At 55.7% G+C, this 23,921-nt stretch overlaps 1 protein-coding gene across 9 annotated transcripts; it reads left to right on the top strand.

Moving 5' to 3' along the window:
- The first annotated feature begins 104 nt into the window (after positions 1-104).
- Positions 105-23,115, top strand: TMEM42 (transmembrane protein 42). 9 transcript variants are annotated; one of them, XR_009866781.1, is made up of 5 exons: positions 105-314; positions 2,137-2,283; positions 5,437-6,170; positions 22,302-22,437; positions 23,060-23,115. XR_009866781.1 is itself a non-coding variant. In XM_062200698.1 (3 exons), exons 1-3 carry the CDS (start codon positions 123-125, stop codon positions 5,491-5,493), a joined length of 396 nt encoding a protein of 131 aa, XP_062056682.1. In that variant the 5' UTR covers positions 105-122; the 3' UTR covers positions 5,494-6,373. The 9 variants fall into 9 exon arrangements, 4 of the variants coding, with proteins under 4 accessions (XP_062056682.1, XP_062056679.1, XP_062056677.1 ...); XR_009866780.1 differs by lacking the exons at positions 22,302-22,437; positions 23,060-23,115 and adding exons at positions 6,979-7,955; positions 9,470-10,249; XR_009866779.1 differs by lacking the exons at positions 22,302-22,437; positions 23,060-23,115 and adding an exon at positions 6,979-8,588.
- Positions 23,116-23,921: the final 806 nt, after the last annotated feature.

Here is a 23,921-nt window from a genome sequence, read left to right as displayed (position 1 = left end):
GCCGGGGCGGGGCTGGAGCCCAGGCACGCCCAGCGCTCCCGTCTCGGGTTGGTCGCCCCGCTCACGTGAGCGCCGCATCACGTGACGCCGCCGGTGGGCGCCGAGCAGCGGCGGCCCGCACCATGGCCGAGAAGCCGCGGCTCCCGGGCGGCGCCGTGTCGGCCGCCGCCTACCCTGACGCCCCCGCCGAGTTCCCCCCGCACCTCCAGGCGGGCGCGATGCGGCGCCGCTTCTGGGGCGTGTTCAACTGCCTGTGCGCCGGCGCGTTCGGGGCCCTGGCCGCCGCCTCCGCCAAGCTGGCCTTCGGCAGCGAGGTCGAGCCCGGGGCGCGCTGCTGCGGGGCGGGCGGCGGGCGGAGGAGGAGGAGGGGCGCCGGGGGGCGCGGGGCCGGGCCGGGAGCGCATCCTTTGGTCCCCAGTCACGCCACCCCCTCGGCCCGCGTGGCCGGCAGACACCTTGGGGACTTGCGGCCTCTTGCTTGGCGGGGCACGCGGACCTTCCCTGTGGCCGGACTCAGTCACTGGTTCCGCTCGGGCAGGCCCTCCACTCCTGCGCCCGCCCTCTAACTCGTGGTAAAAGCCCCTGGGCCCGAGCGTTTCTCTCCGCGGGACTGGCAAGGTGAGAAGCCTGTTGTCCATCTCCCGACCCCGCGGCCGCTGGCCCCCGCTGCCAGGACGAAGGGCCCGGAGGGGAAGGCTGAGCGCCGCCCCGCGTGGAGTCCTGGGCCGCTCCCGGCCTGGACGCAGGGGCACAGGGCTTGCTTAGAGCGCGCTCACGCAGTGGGTGCGGATTGGATCCGCTGCCTGTCATTCTTGGGGGCGCTCGGGGCCCGGGACGGGTTTGGTGCTGTCAGCTGCGTATCTGGCCCCCTAGAACCCGCGCTAGCCCAGCGCACATCAGCGCATCTGCGCACTGGGGCTGTGTTGTTAGAAGCCTCCTCTTCCTCCGCAGGGAAACGGGGTGGTGTCTTGGATCTGCATAGGAAGCCTGGGTCTCCCAGACCCACACTTCAGCTCAACAGCTGCTGCCTCGGGGAAGGATGATGTTTGCAATGTACACAGAGGCTTTCGTCTTTAAAAAAAGATTTTTATATATTAATATGTACACAGACATACATACCTACATGTATGTATCTGTGCACGTTCTCCGAGTGAGGCTTGGCCTCGCCAGTCGCAGAGTCAAGGGCTGTGTCCTGGTGGAGAGCAAGGAGTGACCCTGCCCAGGTTTGAGCCCCAGCCGCTGTCACCTCTGTCACCCTTAGGCAGGTGGCTTTAGTGCCTCTGGTTGCCTGTCTGTAAAATGGAGATGAGGAACCAAGAAGGCACCGAAAACCCCCAGGGCTAGTGCGCGGGGAGAGATGAGTAAAGCCCCCAGACTGGGCTGGCTGGGGCATGGCTTGCACAGGGTCCAGGGCCTGGGGGAGGCAGACAGGGTGAGTTCAGCCTGAGCCGGGGAAGTGAGTGCTCCAGTCCTGCTCTCTTTATCCACTGTGTGGAGCAGTTTCTTGGCCCTCTGGGACTGGTCTGAAAGCCTTGGTCCCTGTGGGATCCAAAAAAAACAAAAGAACAATAACTGCTATTTTATTTTATTTTTTGACAGAGTGGATAGAGAGAGAGACAGAGAGAAAGGTCTTTGTTGCCGTTGGTTCACCCTCCAATGGCCGCTGCGGCCAGCGCATCTCGCTGATCCAAAGCCAGGAGCCAGGTGCTTCTCTTGGTCTCCCATGCAGGTGCAGGGCCCAGGGACTTGGGCCATCCTCCACTGCCTTCCCGGGCTATAGCAGAGAGCTGGCCTGGAAGAGGGGCAACCAGGATTGAATCCGGTGCCCCGACCGGGACTAGAACCCGGTGTGCCGGCGCTGCAAGGCGGAGGATTAGCCAAAGCGCCGGCCAATAACTGCTATTTTCAATAGAAAACGCTGGTTCTGGATTAGCATTTGGCTTGTGCCCAAGGTCACGCAGCCTGAAGAGTGTCTCCTGAGTGTTTGCTCTGTAAGATGCGTCCCGCGGGCGGTGGTGAGATCCCAGGAGCTCTCTGGCTCCAGGCAGCCGTGACCGTAACCACCGTGGTGCCGTGCCGGGGGTCCCGGGGCGCTGTCTGGGCTGGGCATGGCTGCAGTGGCACTTTGTCCCGCAGGTGCACATGCTCACGTGCGTGGTGGGCATCGTGGTGATGGCGACCACCAATTCCCTGATGTGGACCTTCTTCAGCCGGGGTCTCAGCTTCTCCATGTCCTCAGCCATCGCGTCTGTCACCGTGACTTTCGCAAACATCGTCAGCTCAGTGAGTAGCTGGAGGGAGTGGTGCTGGGTGAGTTGGCCCAGGGGGCTCCGGCTTTGACCCCCAGACGTAGGTGAGAAGCCCACTGCTGGCTGGGCCTGCGGGGAGGGGCCCTCGTTCTGAGGTCCTGTGCAGCCTGCCTGTGACTCAGGGAGACTCTGGGGTCCGGCGTGAGCCCTGGAGCATGGAGGTGGCGGGGGCCTTGCTGGTCAGGTCGGCCAGACAGAGCCTTGAAGGGGGCGAGGAAGGACTTGGGAGCCCAGGCTGGGTCAGGGAACGTGGAGGTGGCAGCTGTGTGCCAGGTGCACCTGCTGGCATCTGCTGGGTCCCTCTTGGGTACTTTGCTGAGGCTGATGCCGTGAGGGAAGGAGGCCAGCCACGTCTGTGTCACAGACAAGTGGATGGGGTGACTTCACGGTGTCCCCAGCCCGAGGCTGCTGGCCCCCTGTAGGGAGGGAGGCGGCCCCAGGGGAGCGAGGCTGTGTGCACCTGAGGCCCTCACAGCTGTCTCTGGCCCGCAGGCCTTCCTGGGCTACGTGCTGTACGGAGAGTGCCAGGAGGTCCTCTGGTGGGGAGGAGTCTTCCTCATCCTATGCGGGCTCACACTCATCCACAGGAGGCTGCCGCCCACCTGGAAGGCACCACCACACAAGCAGCAGTAGCGCCACTCGGGCCCCACGCACCAGCCAGGACGGGGACAGCAGCGCCCAGGGCAGCCGCACCGCGCAGCCCTCCAACCGCCAGCTGTGGGGGATGCTGGGCGTTCAGGCCAGGCCTGGGACCCTGCAGCTCGGAGGGTGCCCAGCCCCAGCCCCTGCAGGAGGAGGTGCGGCCGCATTGGCATTGTGCCCCAGATGCTGCCCATTGTCTGTGTCACCCTTTCCATCCACACAAACCCAGCCGTGCCCAGGCCTGGCCGACTCTGGAGGCCCTGGGCGTGGTTTGCTTCATGTATGGCACCGGAAACCACACGTATTCTGAGTCCCGGTGCCTAACCAGGGCCGGTCACACAGCAGAGTCCACGCCCGTGGGGCTGACGGCCCAGGCCGTTCTGTGTCATGCTGTTGTGTTACAGCAAGAGGAGGGAAATGGTTAATAAATACTTTTTGTAAGCTAAAGCTCCCACGTGTGGAGTCTTAATTCTTTTCTCCCATGGGGAGGCAGAAGGGGCAGCCAGAGTTGGGGCTGGAGGAGGCAGGCAGAGGGGCAGGCCCAGGGGTGCTGCCCAGTAGCTGCCCTCACAGGCTGGTCCCCAGCTGCTCTGCCTGCAGGGGCCTGCAGTCACCCAGACTAGGGGGCTCCTGGTCTCCACTCCAGATCACCCTCCATCCCCTACAGGGGAGAGGGCCCTGGTGGCCAGGAGGCTGGAAAGGAGAAAGGGCTGGGCCCACCTGGGCCCGCACTGCTCTCTTCCTCACCCGTTCGCATGAGACAGAACAAGCTCACTACTCAAGTTCTTGCTCTAGAGAGCTTCATCCCCACCCGCGCCCTAGCCGCACATGCTGGACTCAGTTCCCAAATCCACCTCGCCCAGACCTGCCATTGTGCTGTTTTTTTTGGTTTGGTTTGGTATTTTTTTTTTTTTTAAGATTTATTTATTTATTTGAAAGAGTTACACAGAGAGAGGAGAGGCAGGGTGGGGGTGGGGGTCTTCCATCCACTGGTTCACTCCCCAATTGGCTACAACAGCCGGAGCTGTGCCGATCTGAAGCCAGGAGCTTCTTCCGGGTCTCCCTTGTGGGTGCAGGGGCCCAAGGACTTGGGCCATCTTCTACTGCTTTCCCAGGTCACAGCAGAGAGCTGGATTGGAAATGGAGCAGCCAGGACGTGAACCGGCGCCTGTATGGGATGCCGGTGCTTTGGGCCAGGGCGTTAACCCACTGCGCCACAGCTCCGGCCCCATGGTTTGGTATTTTTAAGATTTATTTTATTTCTTTGAAAGAGTCGCAGAGAGTGAGAGACAGAGATTGTCCATCTGCTGGTTCATCCCCCAGGTGGCCGCAACAGCCAGAGCCGGGCCCGGTCAAAGCCAGGAACAGGGAACTTGTTCCAGGTCTCCTCCGTGAGTAGCAGGGGCTCAAGCACTCTGCTGCTTTCCCAAATTATCAGGGAGTTGGATGGGAAGTGGAGCAGCTGAGACTCGAACCGGTGACCATACGGGATGCCAGCATCACAGACAGTGGCTTTACCCACTACGCCATAGCGCCGACCACATTGTGCTTTCTTAAAATAAGGCAGAAAGACATAGACATGCAGACAGAGACCTCCTGTCCCTGGTTCACTGCTGAGATGCCCACGACACTGGGGCTGGGTCCGGCCGAAGCCCAGGCCCTGGAACTTGAACTCCCTGCTGCCTTTCAGGTCCACGTTCCCAGGAAGCAGGAATCAGGAGCAGAGCGGGGCTTGAACCCCCGGCACTCAGCGCGGGGTGCATCCTGACCTCTGTGCCGCACCTGCCACGTGGGCTCTCCTTTGCCGCGGATCCCCTTCCCTCGCACCTCTCCCCGGCAAACTCCTGCTTCTACTTCAAAATCCCTTTGACTGAGCTCCCGTGAGGACCAAGGCAGAGCTGTGGCCCTGGACCGTTCCCGATGAGCCGTACTTCGACACACGGAGCCTCCCAGCCACCCCGTGAGGGAGGCGCTCTTGTGATTCCCATCTTGGGAGGAAACAGGCTTGGAGGAGTGGTGGTGGGTGGGGGAGAGGCTGGAGTTGTGGCACTGTGTGAGTGCCAGAACCACAGCGTCAGCCCGTGCTGGGTGTGTCCCGGGCTCGGCGCCTGACTCCTAACGTGTCCTGGACCAGAGCACCTGCTGCCCACAGCAACGCTGTGTCCCCAGTCCCAAAACCCACCCGCCACCCCTGCCTTCTCTGTGGGTGCCTGGTGCTGCATCTCCCTGCTCTGGTCTGCCCCCACGTTCTACCAGCGAGGAAGAGGAAGGCCCGGTAGGGGTGTTCCCACACGGGTCAGACACCCTGCCAAGGCCAGCGATGACGGCTGCTGAGGGCCGGGGCTCAGCCCTCCTGGGCGGCCAACAACAAGGGCGGGGAGGGGTGTGCTCAGGAGCCCAGATAGGAAATGTGAAATTGGATCTTAGAATTTTTTTCTTATTTTTGGTATTTTCACCAGGTTTTCTTTCCCACTTTGAATTCCAGAACATTCCCGTTGCTCACAGTTCCCCCACCCTCCTGGCAGCTCCTGGCCATCACTGATGTACGTTCCCTGTGCACTGGCCAGTTCTGGACATTTCGTGTAAATGCACTCGCTCGCTCTGTGGCCTGAGGTGTCTGATTTTTCTACTTGGCATCGTGTTTTCAAGACTCCTTCCTGCTGTGGCATTCACCTTTGTGTTGAGAACCAACTTCAGACAGCAAGAACAGACACAGTAAGAAGAAATAGAAGTAGCATCCCCATAAGCCCTAAGCAGAAGAGTAGGAACTGCCTCCGTCTGTCACTCCTTCCTTTTCTTGGCTGCATAGTATTCCTTTGTGAACATTTATAGACAAATAGCATGGATGTGTGTTTTCAGTTCATTGGGTATGTATCTAGAAATGGCATCACTGGGTTATATGATAATTCTATTTTTTTTTAAATTGTCTTTTTTAAAAGATTTATTTATTTGAAAGAGTGACAGAAAGAGATCGTCCATCCACTGGTTCACTCCCCAGATGGCCACAATGGCCAGGGCTAGGCCAAGCCAAAGCCAGGAGTTTCTTCTGGGTCTCCCATGTGGGTAGCAGGGGCCCAAGCCCTTGGGCCATCATCCACTGCTTTCCCAGGTGCTTTAGCGGGGAGCTGGATCAGAAGTGGAGCAGCTGAGACTCGAACCCAAGAACTACCAGACTTGTCCCACAGCAGCCACACCACGTCATTTACCAACCATCAAAATGTGAGTGTCCCAGCTTCTGCAGACCCTCGCCGACGCCGCTGCTGTCCCCGCCGAGTGCTGTCTGGCTGTGGTGTGGCATTGCCTTGCCACAGTGACCCGTGCTGTGGGCGTCTTCTCTGTGCTCCGTGGTCGCGTGTGTGTCGTCTGGGCAGAAATACCTGCCTAGAGCTTTTGCCCACTTTAAAACCGGGCTGTTAATTTTTCACTGCTGTCCACTGCCTCTTTTTTTTTTTTTTTTTAAAGATTCTTTATTTATTTGAGAGGTAGAGTTACAGACAGAGAGAGACAGAGAGAAAGGTCTTCCTTCTGTTGGTTCACACCCCAGGTGGCCGCAACAGCCGGAGCTGCTCTGATCCGAAGCCAGGAGCCAGCAGATTCTTCCAGGTCTCCCATGCAGGTGCTGGGGCCCAAGCACTTGGGCCATTCTCTACTGCTTTTCTAGGCCATAGCAGAGAGCTGGATCAGAAGAGGAGCAGCCAGGACTAGAACTGGTGCCCATATGAGATGCTGGTGCTTCAGGCCAGGGCGTTAACCCACTGCGCCACAGCGGCGGCCCCTGTCCATTGCCTCTTAACGTTTCAATACTCACTCTGGTACCCGTGATTTCCTGGTCTGGAAGGCACCAGAGGAAGCTCATCTTGTTCAAGCTCCTCATTTGTCAAAACAGGGGAGGCCCAGAGGGGCACCGGGCCCTCTGCCCTCAGGCCGTGACCCTCCAGAGGCTTCACTTCCTCTGGTTTCAGTTGTGAATTGAATTCTTTTTTTAAGCTTCATTTATTTATTTTTTTTTTTTTTTTTTGAAAATCAGAGTTACAGACAAAGAGAGGCAGAAAGAGATCTTCCACCTGCTGGTTCACTCTTCAGATGGCCGCAACGGCCAGGGCTGGGCCAGGCCAAAACCAGGAGCCAGGAGCTTCTTCCAGTTTCCCATGTCGGTGCAGGGGCCCACGGACTTGGGCCATTCTCCACTGCTTTCCCAGGCACATTAGCAGGGAGCTGAATCAGAAGTGGAGCAGCCAGGACTCGAACCAGCACCCACACGGATGCCAGTGTCACAGGCAGCTTTACCCAGCATGCTACCACGCAGACCCCAGATTTAACTCTTAAATCGGTAAGTCATGCACTTGGTGCTAAACTCGGATGCTACAGAGGAACGCGGAGAAAGCAAGCACCCTCTTCCCATCCTGAGCCCCCAGTAGCTGGGGCCGTGGCCTCCCGGCAGACAGAGCCCGGCCAGGGGCCAGCGCACTTCAGGGCCTGGTTCGTCTTCATCCGGGCACGCAGCACTGAGGCGCCCTTGGAGTGGCAGGCAGCTGCTGGCCGCGCTCCTGTCGTCAGAGCAGCCCCAGCAGCCGAAGCACCGCCGGTTCCTGGGCTGTTGAGTCTGGAAGGGACCTTCAGCCTCACTGTTCAGTCCCCTGCTTTTTGGATTAGGAACCAAAGGAAGCCCCCAGTGACACACAGCAGATTCTGCTGGGGCTCGGCCTCTGACCCCCCTCCTGCTCTGGGACTATGGCTGCAGTCCCAGGCTGGCTCCTTTCAGTAGCATTAATGTCATTAGAGAGACAAAAATGACAAGTGTCCCCAGGAAGAGCAAAACGTGGTGTGTATCAAAATGAAAATGTGTATGCTTCGGACCCAGCATTTCCACCTGGCTACGGTTCTCCCAGGACCCACACCACATGGAGCCAAAAGGTCTGTGCATAAGCTCATTCTGTACAGCACCGAGTTTAATAACGAGAGACTGAAAGGTGCCCGGATGCCTGCGGATAGGAGGACAGTTAAGTAAGTGATGGATGAGCTGCACATAGAATACTACACAATGGGGCCGGCACCATGGCGTAGCGACGCCGGCATCCCGTATGGGCGCTGGTTCCAGTCCCAGCTGCTCCACTTCTAGCCAGCTCCCTGCTAATGCACCTGAGAAAGCAGCAGAGGATGGCCCAAGTGCTTGGGCCCCTGCACCCATGTGGTAAACCTGAATACTGTTCCTGGATCCTGGCCCAGCCCTGGCTGCTGCAGCCATCTGGGGAGTGAACCAGCAGATGGAAGACTCCCTCTCCCTCTCCCTCTTCCTCTCCCTCGCCCTCTCTCCCTTCCCCCTCCCCCTCTCTTTCTCCCCCTCTCCCTTTCTCTCTGCCTTTCAAATCAGTTTTTTAACAAAAGTCTTGAAGCAAACAAACAAGCTGGGATGCATCTGGATGGCTGGGGCGCACTTTTTAAATGTTGAACCAAATGGATATACGATATATTCAAAATATAAAATAAAAGTCAAAGCCAGAAGCATGGCTTCCTGTTTTAAGTTGAAGAAAATAAGAAGACAATGAAGACAGCAAAGATGAGCGCAGCTCTGCTCCAGTTGACCGAGATGGGAAGCAGAACGCCGGGCCGTGCGTGGCTGAGACGGCAGGGTGCTGCCGTGGTTAACTCCCTGTGGGAACACAGAAGAGACAAGGAGGCGGCATTCTCCGCCTTCTTTCCCTTAAAATCAGCTCGTCTTGACTTCTGGTTTCCTGGGTCTGATATGGGAGGTGCCGTGGTTTCATGGTTTCTTTATCATTATTTTTAAAGATATATTTATTTATTTAAAAATCAGAGTCAGAGAGAGAGAGAGAGAAAGGTCTTCCATCCACTGGTTCACTCCCCAAATGGCCAGAAACAGCCAAAGCTGGGTCAGGCTAAGCCAGGAGCCTGGAATTCCATCCGGATCTCCCTGGGTGCAGGGGCCCAAGCACTTGGGCCATCGTCCACTGCTTTCCCAGGTGCATTAGCAGGGAGCTGGATCGGAAGCAGAGCAGCTGGGAGTTGAACCAGCGCCCATATGGGACACTGGCATCGCAGGGGGTGGCTTTACCCGGTACACCGCAGCGCTCACTTTGGTTTTGTAATTTCTCACTAAGATCGGCTCCCAGTCCTGCCCCTGGGCAGCCACAGCAGAGTCCTATCTAACCCAGGATGGTCTGTAAAGGGGCCGTACCCTCCTCTCAGGACAGACCCTGGGGAAGCACCAGCCATGGGGCTCGCAGAGGGGTCAAGCGGCGAGTGGGTGACATCTCTATGGAGCCCGTGGCCTGACCACTGGGCCGGGGTGGGAGCTAGGGGCCGGGGCCTGACCCGTGGGTGTGTGGCACCTGCGCTGCCTGCTGTGTCACCATCACATGTCAGTTAAAGACAGGAAGAGAGCCTTCCCTCGGGCTGTCATGTGCGGGGCACAGACCTCAGCAAGGGAGGGGGGCTGGCGATGGGGGGACAGAGTGCGCTCAGCTCCCTTTCCCAATTTTATCAATCTTTTCACTTAGGCAATACTTTGAGATTCTCAGAAAGATTCCAAGAACAAGGATCCCCACATGCCCTTCAGCTGGACTCCTTAAATAAGGATCACAGTCACTGCACCGTCTCAGCGGTGAGACACAGAAACCGGAGAGCAGTTCCCATGGGCTGCGGGCCCATGTCTTCCCCGACAGTTCCCCCTAGGAACTGGTGTAAGTGCCAAGAACGGGCAGGGAACCCTGCACCTGCCCGGCTGCGAAGCCCACAGGTCTTACTCCGGTTTTGCCAGGGGTCGCAGTCCTGTCCTTACTGGCGGAAGAAAATGCAGGGCCCGCTTCACATCCTGCTGTCGTGGCCCTCTGCCTCCTTCAGCCAAAACATGTCTGGGATTGTTCTCGGGCTCCGTGAGGTCAGCACTTCGGGGTGTCCCTCGGTGCGGCCCAGTCCTTCTTAGCCTCACCTGGGGAGCCGCCCCAGCCGTCTGCGGACCCGCTGTGTTCCCAGGGCCTCACTGCCGGCTGCAGAAGACGAGTTTCACCTGGTAGGTGAGCCGTGAACTTGGGGGTGGGGGGAGCCTGCAGCTCAGCTCGCTCAGCTTGCTGGGCCCCCCGCAGACCTACAGATCATACTCTCTGGGTGCGGGGTGCACCCAGGAATCTGTTTTAATGCGTGATTCGGGAGCCCTTGCAATACGGTTCCCTGCTGTGTAACCGGAGCCAGTGGTTTCAACCTTAGTGGCAACAGCGGAGTTATATCCGGGTCGATCAGAACAGGTGTCGGCATCAGCAGGTGAGCCCGACGTGCAGCCGAGACAGAGACCCTCAGCTGGGGCTGCTGGTGGGTTACTGCCCAGTGCCAGCAGCTGGTTCCAGGGAGCATTTTACTGGGGTCCTCCCCTGCTTTTTTTCCCAATATTTATTCATTTATCATTTGAAAGGCATAGTTACAGAGAGGCAGAGGGAGAGAGGTCTTCCATGCCCCGGTTCACTCCCCAAATGGCCACAACAGCCAGGGCGGGGATAATCAGGAGCCAGGAGCTTCTTCCAGGTCTCCCAGGTGGGTGCAGGGGCCCAAGCACTTGGGCCACCTTCTACTGCTTCCCCAGGCCACAGCAGAGAGCTGGATGGGAAGTGGAGCAGCCGGGACTCAGACCGGCTCACATATGGGATGCCAGCACTGCAGGTTGTAGCTTTGCTCGCTAGACCACAGCGCTGGCCCCGGTCCACTCCCTTTCGCCACTGGAGGCTGGCGGGGAGCTGAGAGTCTGGACGGACAGACGGAGGCCGATTCTCATGCTGAGGCCACACCAAGAGGCGGCGTTAGAGAAGTACAAAGGGGACGTGGGCGCATGCAGCAGGGGTGGCTTCTCGGATAGCACAGGTGGCCATGGACCACGGGAGCGCCTGGGACCTCCTCTCTAGGGAAGGCTCACCATACTGCCCTTGCCCCGTGCGAAAGAACATTCTAGGCCCTGGCGGTGGCCTCAGGACAGGCCTCCCCAGCTAGGACCAGGTCGGGAGGGCCCGGTGCGCTAACGCAGCTGCAGCTTGTGGAGGGGACGCCGGCTGCTCCGGCCAGGGACTGCTGCTGCTTGTTTGCGCCTGTGCTATTTAACGCAGCGCGCGGGGCGGGGCCTTGTGCGTAAGTTACTGCGGATGGCTTGGCCACTGCCATGAGGGTCCCTGCACCTCCCAGCTGGACTAACGGTCACTGGATGTCACGTAGGACGCCTCCTGGCCTTCGGGCTGGTGCAGCTGTGACATGCCCGCTGTGCCGGTGAAAAAGCTTAACCCCAGCTGCTTCCCACCTTCTGTTTTCTCTGCAAAGTGTAAGTTCCTACCCCAACATGGCCTGGGCCGCTCAGGGAGGGGGAGCAGTCCCGGGGTTCCCTGTTCCTTCCTTGGTTTGCCCCCAAGCTCTTTGACTCCAGCGCTGTCCCTGCCACAAAGGGGGCTGGTGGGGACCCCACCCAACAGCTCCCACCAGGTGCCTGGCTGAGCGCTTGATGTCTGGCTCTGCGCTTCCCTGCCCCATCCTGCAAAGCAGCCATGTGCACACCTGTACTCCAGGTGGGGACGCTGAGTCCTGGGCCAGAGAAGGAGGGAGCAGTGACGCTGCACTGCACGGCACCATCGGATTTTAAAGTTGGAAGGAGGTAATTTGGGAGTGAACGTTGGCTTTCTTTGCCCAGGAGCCACGTTGCAGATTCTCCTCGCTGGCATCTTGAAACCTGCGCGTGCCGGAGCTCCAGAGGCAAGCCCGTGTCCAAGCAAGGACAGGTGTTTCCCCTGTGCCGGTGCTGACCGAGCCCCTGCAATCCCAGGGCCACTTACACCTGCCGTTCCACACAGGTTTTCATGCAGGCCCACGTGGATTCTGTTCCCTGGGAGGCTCTGTCTGATTGCCCTCAGCCTAGACTGCCTGTGCTTCCCCCAGCCTCCGTTTCCCCATTTGTAGAGTGGAATTAATAGGATAGATTGGGAGGCTGAGTCGGGGCCTGGCCCATAGTGAGTGCTCCATCCACAGATGATCTCATTTCTTGGCCACTGAGTGGAGGTGACTGAGGAGGGGCTGGAGCAGAGAGGGGAGGTGGCTCAGCCAGGCAGCGGCCCTAAGAAGGGTCTGGAACATTCTCGATGGATGAGTCATAGGGTTGACTCTTGCTGACACCAGCTGTGTGGGCTGGAAGCAAGCCTGCAGTGGTGTTTTTAAAGTATCACATTTTGCCTGCAAAGATAATGGAACATGGTTCCTCCAGTGTTCACAGCTAGGTAAATGCACGCGTGTAGGCACCCTTAGGGCGGCAGAGAATGTATTGGTTTTTGCTCCACGAGGTGGAGTAATGGGCAAGGTGTAGAAAGTCTTGCTTTGAAACAGTGACCGGGCAAGAGCCAACGTCGATCTGCTGGTTCACTCCCCAAATGCCTGTAAAACCCCGGGCTGGGCCAGGCTGAAGCCACAAGCTGGGAAACTGTCCAGGTCTTGCCCAGGCACGTGAGCAGGAAGCTGGACTTGGAAGTGGAGTTGCTGGGACTTGAGCCAGTGCTCTCATCTGGGATGCTGGTGTTGCAAGCAAAGAGGCGGCTTAATGCACCAAGCCACTGTGCCAGCCTCTTTGAGGTTGTTTTGAGCTGTAATAACACTGGAGTCAGTCAGCCTTACACGAGGGTGTGCATTTGTACCTCTCTGAAGAACGGGCGTTGGGGTTCCCCCAGGTGCTGGCAGGGGTCCCCACCAGAACAGCTCCCGTGCCCCCCAGCCGAGATGAGCTGAGCGCCCTCTCCAGGCCATGCCCTGAGCCGCTTGCTCAGTGGGTGGGTGGGTCAGGGCCTCCATGTCGCCAGCCCCAGGGACTGTTGTCCCCCTGCACACACGTGCCCTCCCCGCCGTGTTTACCCAGGGAGCCAAGCAAGCTCAGTGTATCTAGCTGGCCCTGAGTGTCTGTGCTGTCCCTGTCTGTAGACTCGCCAACCCTGGGGAGAAAATCCTAGGGGAAAGGTAGGTCGATGATGCCGTGTTCTGCGTGGTCAGGCCTGGCGCGTGTGTCAGCCTTGAAGAGGTGTTGTTGGCATTGTTCCCCAAGAGCCTGTGCGGCGCGATGGGTGTCACAAGGAATGCAGAGGTGACCAGAGTGTCCAGGAGGACACACTAAGGGTGTGAGCAGACACTGTGCCATTGTGCAGAAGGAACTGGAACGGCAGGATGAGAGCATCCACCGGAGTCCTGGAACCCATCCCCCGTGGATGCTCAAGGACCACTATGCAACCCTGTCTCACTCAGCAGACACTCGCTGAACTGCTGCCTGCCACAGGTCGTCCCGGGCTCGGGGAACCTGCGGGTCACACCGGCCCCTGCCCTCTAGACCTGACCAACCAGGTCACCGCAGGCATGCCCCTCTGCCACCTCCCAGTGCATGTGTCAAAGAACCACCCACTTGACACTTGCATCACAGTTGTAATGCAGTAACTGTTGGTGCAGACTAGGCTAAGTTGGGAGGGAGGTGTTTATAGAAGCCGTGGGTGTGGAGTCCTCTGCTGAGTGACAGCTGACTGGGCAGCCCCGAGGCAGAGCGACAACACAGCAAGGTGTAGGGCTCCATGACTCTGTGTTCCCCGGCGTCACCGTTCCCAGCACCAGAAACTTAGACCTTCCCCGTCGCCTGCAGGTTGGGAAAGCCAAGTTGCACACACCTAGATGTCCTCCCCCTGCTTTGCCTGGGCCCTCTGCCAGGAGGACATGGCCATGGGGGCAGCAGAGGAGGGCCCCTGCTTAGCGGGGCTGCCATGAGCCTGGTGCAGGGGCATCACACAGCCTCTCCTGTGCCCTCACCATCCCTGTGAGGCTGAGTCCCCGTCGCCACCGCACAGATGAGGGGAGAGGGAAGCAGTGGTTGACAGGCAGAATGGGTGGGGGTCAGAGGCTGAGAGAAGAAAACAGCCAGGATGAAGATCTGGGAGTGGGGGCAGGGGAACACCGGCCGGATCCTAGGCAGCTGCCCGTCTTAGGAAGTCCGGAAGACATAGGCCCACAGGTCCCGAGCTGGAGGAGGACGTCATTGTCTAGTTTGGTAGCCATCGCCCCTTAAGACTATAAATGAATCACGTGAACTTGAGCTTGGTAAATGTGAGTGTGCCCAAACCTGTAACTGTCAGGTGTAAGGGCTAGGTTTTATAGGATGTATGATGTATCCCAGCAAAATAGTTTAAAATGGGATTTTTAAAAAAAAAAAAAAGTTTATTTACTTGAGAGGTAGAACAACAGAGAGAAAAATCTTCTATCCACTGCTTCACTCCCCAAATGGCCAATCCAAAGCCAGAAGCTGCTTTTCGGTCACCCACAGGGGTGCAGGGGCCCAAGCACTTGGGCCATCTTGCACTATTTTCCCAGGCCGTAAGCAGAGAGCTGGATCGGAAGTAGAGCAGCCAGGACTAGAACCTGCGCCCATCTGGGATGCCAGTGCTCACAGCGCCAGCCCCTAAACAGTGTTTTTCAAAGTCTCTTCCCTCGTTGATAAGGACTTCCCATTTTTTTGGGCGTTGCTACTCAGTGGTCCTGTAGTTGAAACACTGTTACCAGGACACAACTTTGTAGCGTGCTTCCCTCACCTGATTAGGACCAACTTACGCCCCACAATCCTGAAACCTCTGATGGTGCCTTGTGGTGGCTGCATCCTGTGGCTCTGGATTGACTTAACTGTCGCTGGGTGGCTGGCACTTGAATGTTTCTTGCTCTCGCTGCTGATTTAGTGGACTCTGGGCGGCGGCTGTTCTGGCTGGGGGGGATGGGTTACCCTGGAGTGTGGCTGCTAACTGCAGAGCAGGTGGCGGGTTCTGAGTTTCGACTCGGGGTGAACCCTTAAGTGCCTGTCTGCTCATTTCTCAGAAAGCTTTGAGGAGAAAAATGCATCTCCCGCCTCAAGGAGCCAGAGCCCCTGGAGGTCACAGATGGGTGGGGGACCCCCCTCCTCCGGCTCGCAGACCGTTGGCCGCCGTAGTGCGTGCGGGAGGCCGGGGAGTCTGCAGAACGATGCGGCTCCTGCTCTGGTGCTGTCCCATGCTGTCCGCCAGCTGCTGAGTCGGACTCTGCACCGTGGACGGTCAGCCTGCGCTATCGGCCAAGGACGCACATGAGCCGAGTTCTGCTCTGTGCGCAGGTGTTCAGGTGGGACCTGAGTTGGGAACCCCCGGCCACGCTGCCGCTTACAGCTTGGTCTCGGGGAAGCCGTTCCGCCCCCCGAGCCTCACCGAGGGTCGTCTTCTGACAGGTGAACGGTACTCAACCTAGGGTGGGCAGTAGTTCCAGCTTACGCAGGGCTGCCCTGGCCATAGCTCTGAGCCTGCCATGCCCCAGGAGCCCCTTGGTCCTGCACCTGCAGGAGCTCGGTCCCCGACATCCGCTCAGCCATTTGCGATCCAGAGCAATGGTTGTCGAACGCTGTGGGCCTGGGACCATCTTCCACCCTTAAAACTCCCGAAGGCCCCTTTCATAACATTTGTGCTGAGTTTGTCTGCAGATGCTCAGTGAATTCACAGCTGGAGAGGTTGAAGAAATGCTAATGTATTCAAACAGAATAATACAGCCACTATTCAGTGAGGGAAAGCTTGTCAAATGGTGAGACTTGTAGGGAGAAGGAGCAGCATTGTTTGACATTTGGGCATAATTGCTCTAATGCGCAGTTAAACAGATGCCAACTGTGCTCATCAGCTTCTGTGCAGGATCTGCTGAGATGCCTTGTGGTGGAGGAAACCGGGTGCACCTGCCCTCCTGTGGGTGCACGGTGGGGAGGCAGACCTGTCGCAACTGCTTTTTCTGTGAAGGGGAGCTGCTCTGCTTTGAGTGGGTGGTGGGGGGAGGGCTAATCTCGCCTTGGGGTTTTTATGCAGATAGTTTTGATCACAGACCTGGGTCTCCCAGCATGCTGGAGAGGTGCCCTGCCCAGGCCCGAAGAGCCCCATGTTGACCAGATAATGATACGGCCAAGAGCTGTGTGCAGACTTTAATGTTAGAGGCTCGATTCAGGAGTAAGCATGCAAATACCCATGAAAGTGGAAAGATAAGATTTATTACTGAGACTCTTGTCCGTTTAGAAACTGAAAACCACAGCACTGGAATAAGGCCTCACAGGCAACACGTGCAGCATTTGACCTTAACCTTGGTCGTGCTTGCCAATCGGCCAGAGGCAGATGTTTTTAAAATTGTGAACTGGCCTGGCCAGAGCCGTATTCCCACCCAAACTGATTAGAACATTGTTTGGAAGAACAGAGGGCGCTCTCTATTCCCCAAACAGCCTCTGCCGCGGTCACCCAAGGTTGTACAGACCGATTGGATCTTACTTACTTAGCCTTGAGTCAAGCTTTTTCCTTCGGCTTTGACCAGTGCTTGTTCATTTCTTTACAAGCCGTCAGCCTCTGGGAGGTGCTCAGGCTCGGGCTGCCCTGTATTTGAGCCTGGGAGCGGGAAGTCCTTCCGCCAGCAGCCTTTGAAGAGCTGTGTTTATGGGGGCGTTGCTCTGTGCAGGGGGCTCCCTGGAGGACTGGCCCTGGCCCATCCCGGACCTGCCTGTGGCTGTTGGGACCACGTGGAGCCCTCTGGCTGAAGCCCTTCCTCTCTGTGCTGTGTCCACACTGGCACATTCATGCTGCGGCCCTGGGACAGAATGCGGACAGAGGCCAAGTGGCTGGCAGGGGCAGCCTGGGTCGGCAGGCCTCAGCTCTCACGGCAGGTGCACATGGAGCACCCGGCTGTTGCTCTCCTTCCAAGCTCTGTGACTCTGAGTCATTTATTTGAAAGTCAGAGTTAGAGGAGAAACAGAGAGAGAGAGAGGTCTTCTATCCACTGGTTCACTCCCCAAATGGCTACAAAGGCTGGAGCTGTGCCGATCCGAAGCCATGAGCTTCTTCCAAGTCTCCCACGCGGGTGCAGGGGCCCAAGGACTTGGGCCATCCTGTACTGCTTTCCCAGACCACAGCAGAGAGCTGGATAAGTGGAGCAGCCGGGTGAAGGGGCGGGTGAAGCTGCTGCCTGCAGTGCTGGTGCCGGTTCAAGTCCCAGCTGCTCCACTTCTGACCCAGCTCCCTGCCAAGGGGCTGGGAAAAGCAGCAGGAGATGGCCCAAGGATGAAGCTCCTGGCTCCTAGCTTCAGCCTGGCCCAGCCCTGGCCGTTAGAACCATTTGGGGAGTAAACCAGTGGTTGGAAGATCTTCTTTCTCTTTCTCTCCCCCACCCTGCTCCCTCCCTTGATGTCACTCCTTCAGATAAATAGTAGGGGAAAATGCCATGGAAAATCTGCACCAGGACCTTTGGCTCACTTGCTGGTTTTCATTATTTCTACAGCATTTGCTGTGCCAAGACTCTCCCGTGAGTGTTTGCAAAGACGAACTTGGATGACTCTGCCTTCCCTCTGGTTTTATTTATTAAAACTTGGACAAAGAAATTTTCATCTGTGATGTTTTTCTTCAGATTTTTAGTTAATTATGTGAGATATTTCCATTGACTGACTGACTCTCCAACTAGCTGTAGAAGTCAGGGCTGGGCCAGGCTGAAGCTGAGAGCTGGGAACTCCATCTGGGTCTCCTACGTGGGTGGCAGGGACCCAAGTATTCAAGCCAGCACCTGATGCCTCCCAGGGAGCACATGAACAGGAGGCTGGAACCAGAAGTGGGGCTGGGACTCGAACCCAAGTGCTCTGACATGTGACATGGGTGTCCACTGCTGTGCCACACACCTGCTCATCTCTGGCTTGAACGAAATGCAAGTGTCTGGCCGGCGCCACAGCTCACTAGGCTAATCCTCTGCCTGCGGAACCGGCACCCCGGGTTCTAGTCCCGGTAGGGGAACCGAATCCTTTCCCTGTTGCCCCTCTTCCAGGCCAGCTCTCTGCTGTGGCCCGGGAGTGCAGCGAAGCATGACCCAAGTGCTTGGGCCCTGCACCCCATGGGAGACCAGGAGAAGCTCCTGGCTTCGGATCAGCGCGGTGCGCTGGCCGCAGCGGCCATTGGAGGGTGAACCAACGGCAAAGGAAGACCTTTCTCTGTCTCTCTCTCTCACTGTCCACTCTGCCTGTCAAAAAAAAAAAAAAGTGATTGTCCAGCCAGGGCTCCTTGGAGGAGGAGAGAGATGCAGGCCACTGTTGACTGATGGGTGTATCGGTAGAAGGCACCAAGACAGACCTAGGCTCATTGTCTAAATGACGGAAGGGCAGTGTTGCAATGACCATCATGTGGCGGGAGGAAGTGGAGGCACAGAACACGAGCATCTGCCCCAGGCTCCCCTATGCACCCGTGCTGCTGGGCCCTTCCGGACGCCTCCTGTCCTGCACTAAGCGTGTCCTCCATGCACTCCGAGATGCTCTAGGACATCCGTGCTGGGGGCTGGGCAGCCAGACTGAGCTGGCGACCCCTCGTTCCCCAGCACCTCTGCTGGCCCCATGTGCGTGTCAGATGCAGGCTGAGAATGGCCACGGCATGCTCCTTGGGAATCGAGGGAACTACAAGGGTGGCGCAGCCTGCTGTGGGACTCCTGTGGACCAGTGGCCTCCCACCCAGCAGCAGTACAACACCACAGGGCAGCCTGTGTCCTCTGCCAGTGCTGGGTGTTCTCAGGGACCCTGGCCACAGGTAAGTGGGAGGCCAGGGGTGAGGCGAGGTGCTGGGGAGGGGCTTCCGGCCCTCGTGGTTGCCAGTCGACCTTCCCACAGGTCATTTCAGTGCTGAGCGACTTGGTGGTTCAGTGCAGTGTGATTGTGTCCCCAGCATTGGAAATGGACCTTATGGTAGATGCAAACTGTCTGGTAGTCCTTCCTTCTCGCCCTGCCTTGCCTTCCTCTCCCCCTTCCTCCTCCCTTCCCTCTCCCCTCACCCTCTCTCCTCTCTCCTCCCTCCTCCTTCCTCCTCTCCCAGGCATTTCTTAGCCCAGGCCCCCATCTCCAGACCCTGCCCCCGCACCTGCAGAGTTCACTGTCCTGAGGCTGTCTCAGAGACTGGTGTGTGTGGTAGGCACCACTCCAGAAATTCAGTAACTTTTTAAACTTGGCCTTAAACAACCTGCAGTGTCAGAAATTCAGATTCATCAAGCTGGCATTATGGTGTAAGGGGTAAAGCCACAGCCTGGGTTGCCCCCATCCCATATGGGCACTGGTTCAAGTCCTGGCTGCTCCACTTCCAATCCAGTTCTCCGCTAATGTGCCTGGGAAAGCAGCAGCAGATGGCCCAAGTGCTTGGGCCCCTGCACCAGTGTGGGAGACCTGGATAAAGCTCTGCTTCAGCCTGGCCAAGCCCTGGCTGGGACAGCCATTTAGTGAGTGAACCAGTGGATGGACGACCTCTGTTTTTTGTTTTTCCTGTGCAACTCTAACTTTTGAATAAATCTTGGGGGCAAAATTTCGGGTTCCTGGGCTGAGAGGTGAGGGCTAGGATCTGCTTTCCTGTTTGTACCCGGCTCAGGAGATGGGGTCCACCCTAGCAGCCTTTCCTTACCTGGTATCCATTGGCAGCAGGGTGCTAGCTAGTACTTGGGTCTGCAATCTGATCTTGAGCGCACAGGTGGTTTTATTTTTGTTCTCCAGAATACAAACCTCATACATTTCATAATTACAACTCGAGGAACACGGAGATTCTGCCTGCTGTAGCCACCCTCTCACCTCCTTCCCTCCCCCTCTCTTATTCCCACTCTTATTTTTTCATTACGATGTATTTTCAATTAACTTTATACACATACGATTAACTATGTTAAGAGTTCAACAAATAGTATGGGGGAAAAAGCCACTGTTCAACAGTTGAGACAAAGGCTGTTCAAAGCCATTGCTTCTCAGTGTCAATTTCACTTCTACAGATTGCCCTTTGCGTACCCTATGAGTTATCACAGGTCAGGGAGAACATGCGGTGTTTGTCCCTTTGGGACTGGCGTATTTCACTAAGTATGGTGTTTTCCAGTTTTATCCATCTTGTTGAAAATGACCAGATTTCACGGTGTGTTTTTCACTGTGTAGTATTCCATGGTGCACATACCCCGTAACTTTATCCAGTCTTCAGTTGACTGGCATTTGGGTTAGTTCCGTGTCTCAGCTATTGTGAATTGACCTGCGGTAAACATGGGGGTGCAGGTAACTCACATGGGCTGATTTCACTTCCCATGGGTAAATTCCCAAGAGTGGGTTGGCTGGATCACATGGTAGGGCTATATTCAGATTTCTAAGGCATCTCCGTATTGTCTTCCATAGTGGCTGCACCAGTTTACATTCCTGTGAACAGTGGATTAGGGCACCTTTCCCCCCCTATCCTCGCCAGCACTTGTTGATTTCTGTATAAAAGCCATTCTAAGGGGAGTGAGGAGAAACCTCACTGTGGTTCTGATTTGCATTTCTCTGATGGCTACTGAGCCTGAGTATTTTTTCATGTGTCGGCCATTTGGATTTCCTCTTCTGAAAAATGCCTGTTTAAGTCCTTTGCCCGTTTTTTTTTTTTTTTTTTTTTTTTTTTTTTTTTTTTTTTTTTTTGAAAGGCAGAGTGGACAGTAGAGGGAGACAGAGAGAAAGGTCTTCCTTTTTGCCGTTGCTTCACCCTCCAATGGCCGCCGCGGTAGGCGCGCTGCGGGCGCACCGCGCTGTTCCGATGGCAGGAGCCAGGTGCTTCTCCTGGTCTCCCATGGGGTGCAGGGCCCAAGGACTTGGGCCATCCTCCACTGCACTCCCTGGCCACAGCAGAGAGCTGGCCTGGAAGAGGGGCAACGGGGACAGGATCGGTGCCCCGACCGGGACTAGAACCCGGTGTGCCGGCGCCGCAAGGCGGAGGATTAGCCTGTTAAGCCACGGCGCCGGCCCTTTGCCTGTTTCTTAACTGGGTTGTTTTAGTGCTGTGGAGTTTTTTGATCTCTTTAAATGTTCTGATTATTAATCCTTTATCAGTTGCATAGTTTGCAAATATCTTTTCCCATTCTGTCGGTCGTCTCTTCACTTTCCTGAGTGTTTCTTTTGCAATACAGAAGCTTCTCAGTTCGATGTAATCCTATTTGTCAATTTTGGCTTTGATAGCTTGTGCCTCTGAGGTCTTCTCTAAGAACTTTTTGCCTGTGCCAATATCTTGCAGGGTTTTCCCAATGTTCTCTAATAATTTGATGGTATCAGGTCATAGTTTTAAGTCTTTAATCGATTGAGTGGATTTTTGTGTAAGGTAGGGGTTTCTTTCATAGTTCTGCATGTGGAGATCCAGTCTTCCCAGCACCGTTTGTTGAAGAGTCTGTCCTTGCTCCAGGGATTGGTTTTAGCTCCTTTGTCAAAGATGAGTTGGTTGTAGATGGCTTAGATTGCTTTCTTATTTCTATTCTGTTCCAATGGCTTAATCCATCTGTTTTTGTACCAGTACCAGGCTGTTTTGATTATAACTTCCCTGCAGTATGTCTTGAAATCTGGTATTGTGATGCCTCCAGCTTTGTTTTTGTTGTAGAAGATTGCTTTAGCTGGGGCCAGTGCTGTGGCATAGCGGGTATAGCCGCTGCCTGCAGTGCTGGCGTACCATATGGCACCGGTTTGAGACCCGGCTGCTCCACTTACGATCCAGCTCTCTGCTGTGGCCTAGGAAAGCAGTAGAAGATGGCCCAAGTCCTTGGGCCCCAGCACCCACATGGGAAAACCCAGAGGGAGCTCCTGGCTCCTGGCTTTGGATTGGTGCAGCTCCAGCCATTGCGGCCATTTGGGGAATGAACCAGCGGATGGAAGACCTCTCTCTGCCTCTCCTTCTCTCACTATGTAACTCTTTCAGATCTTTTTTTTTTTTTAAATTGCTTTAGCTATTCAAGGTCTCCTGTGTAGTGTCTGTGTATACAAAGGCTGTCGATTTGTTAAAAGGTTCATTTATATACTTACCTGAAAGGAGGAGCTACAGAGAGGCAGAGGCAAAGAAACACAGAGAGGAAGGTCTTTGATTTGTTGGTTCACCCCCCAAATGGTCTGAGCAGCCAGGACTGGGACAGGCTGAAGCCAGGAGCCAGGAACTTCATCTGGGTCTCCCACATGGGTGGCAGGGCCCTAAGGACTTGGGCCATTCTCTGTTGCCTTCCCAGACACATTACCAGAAAGCTGGATTGGAAGCAGAGCACCCAGGACTGGAGCCGGTGCCAATATGGGATGTTGGCGTCACAGGTGTTAGCCTAACCCGCTATGCCACAGCACTGGCCCCTGGGCACAACTTCTACTTCTCTTTGGCAACTGTGTCTGCTGCTAAGTTGCAGGTTCCTGTGTTTTAGGAGCCACCTGCTGACCCATTTTCTGTTTATCCTCCTTGTGTCTCAAAATTGGTACCTCTCAGAGTACTTAAAGTGTTTTGTTACTTTAATCTTCAACAACTGAGATTGCTTCCTGTGTATCAGGTCAGCCGGGATTGTCTCCTAAAGCTCAGAAAGCACCATTTGCAAACACTGAGAAGTTAAAGTCGCAGCTCCTGCAAGTCCAGACAGAGCTGAATACTTCGAAGCAAGAATACGAAGAATTCAAGGAACTGACGAGGTAGAGTGCGGTGCACACGCGTGCTCGCCTGTCTGCTTACAGTCTGACGTGCTGCAGTGTCGCTGCGGGTGGTCCCGGGGATCAGCTCTTACACGGGCAGCTAGCTCGTGGGGACGGAGGAAGGAAGAGCTGGCTTTCCGCTCTGGCGTGTATTTGGAGTGAGCTGGGTGGGACAGACGTCGTGGGCAGTGCTCTCCCGTGGGGATGAGTACCCAGCACTTGCAGAGTCAGGTCTCTGTCAGGTAACCACATGTAAACCACAGTTGTCGCGAACTAATGTTTTCAGAAATTTGAAGTTTTATGATATTCTTACCTGATGCTCGTTGTGTAAAAAGAAAAATGATAAACCACATTCACATTATAACTCACACGAATGCGATCCTAAAATATAAAGATGCATTGATAGCTCATTTATCTGGTGCCTTTCTAATTTCTTGATGTAGGCACCAATTGCGTTCAACTTTGCTCTTAACGCTGCTTTTGCTGTATCCCATAAGTTTTGATGTTGTATTGTCATCTTCATTTGTTTGCAGAAATTTTATTTCTCTTTTGACTTCTTTTATGACCCATTGTTCATTCAGAAGCATATTGTTCGGCCTCCATGTGTTTGCATTTACTCTAGAGATTCCCGAGTTGCTGATTTCCAGCTTCATCGCCTTGTGGCCAAGAGACGCATGGTATGATGTCGATGTTTTTGAATTTGCTGAGACTTGCTTTATGGCCCGGCATGTGGTCAGTCCTAGAGAGAGTTCCATGCACTGGTGCGAAGAATGTGTATTCTGCAGCTGTAGGATGGAAAGTTCTGTAGATGTGTTAGGTCCATTTGGTCCAGAGTGTCTATTAACTGTTCTCTGCTTGCTGATTTTCTGTTGGGTTGATCTGTCCATTGCTGAGAGTGGGGCACTGAAGTCCCCCATTACTATTGTATTGGAGTCTGTGTCTCTCTTGAGATCCCTTAACATTCCATTTAAGTAGCCTGGTGCTGTGGCAGGCACTGTGGTGTAGTGGCAGAAGCCACCGCCTACGGTGCCAGCATCCCGTATGGGTGCCGGTTTAAATCCTGGCTGCACCACTTCGGATGCAGCTCTGTTATGGCCTGGCAAAGCAGTAGAAGCTGGCCCAAGTCCTAGGGCCCCTGTACCTGCTTGAGAGACCCGGAAGAAGCTCCTGGCTTCAGACTGGCACAACTCCAGCCATTGTGGCCAATTTGGGAGTGAACCTGCAGATGGAAGACCCCCCCTTTTCACTCTATCTGTATTTCTCCACCTCTCCTTCTCTGTGTAGCTCTGACTTTCAAATAAGTAAGTTCTTAAATAGCCAGGTGCCCTGTAATTAGGTACATATATGTTTATAATAGTCATATCTTCCTGTTGAATTGATCCCTGAATCATTACATAGTGACCTTGTCTCTTAACATTTTTTTCTGTTAAAGTCTATGTTGTCTGATGCTAGGTTGGCTATACCAGCTCTTTCTTGGTTTCTGC

This window comes from Lepus europaeus, chromosome 9, assembly GCF_033115175.1.
Source record: "Lepus europaeus isolate LE1 chromosome 9, mLepTim1.pri, whole genome shotgun sequence".
NCBI lineage: Eukaryota > Metazoa > Chordata > Mammalia > Lagomorpha > Leporidae > Lepus > Lepus europaeus.
Note: the sequence above shows the minus strand (reverse complement) of the source record. Positions and strands in the feature narration are given on the sequence as shown.

What these genes read in the sequence shown, in the direction of transcription:
- TMEM42 (XM_062200693.1), top strand. Translation starts at nt 123, where the DNA reads ATGGCCGAGAAGCCGCGGCTCCCGGGCGGCGCCGTGTCGGCCGCCGCC. An exon ending in AGCTGGCCTTCGGCAGCGAG is followed by an intron (nt 315 to 2,136) that starts GTCGAGCCCGGG and finishes TTTGTCCCGCAG; the next exon opens with GTGCACATGCTCACGTGCGT. An exon ending in TCGCAAACATCGTCAGCTCA is followed by an intron (nt 2,284 to 2,896) that starts GTGAGTAGCTGG and finishes ACTCATCCACAG; the next exon opens with GAGGCTGCCGCCCACCTGGA.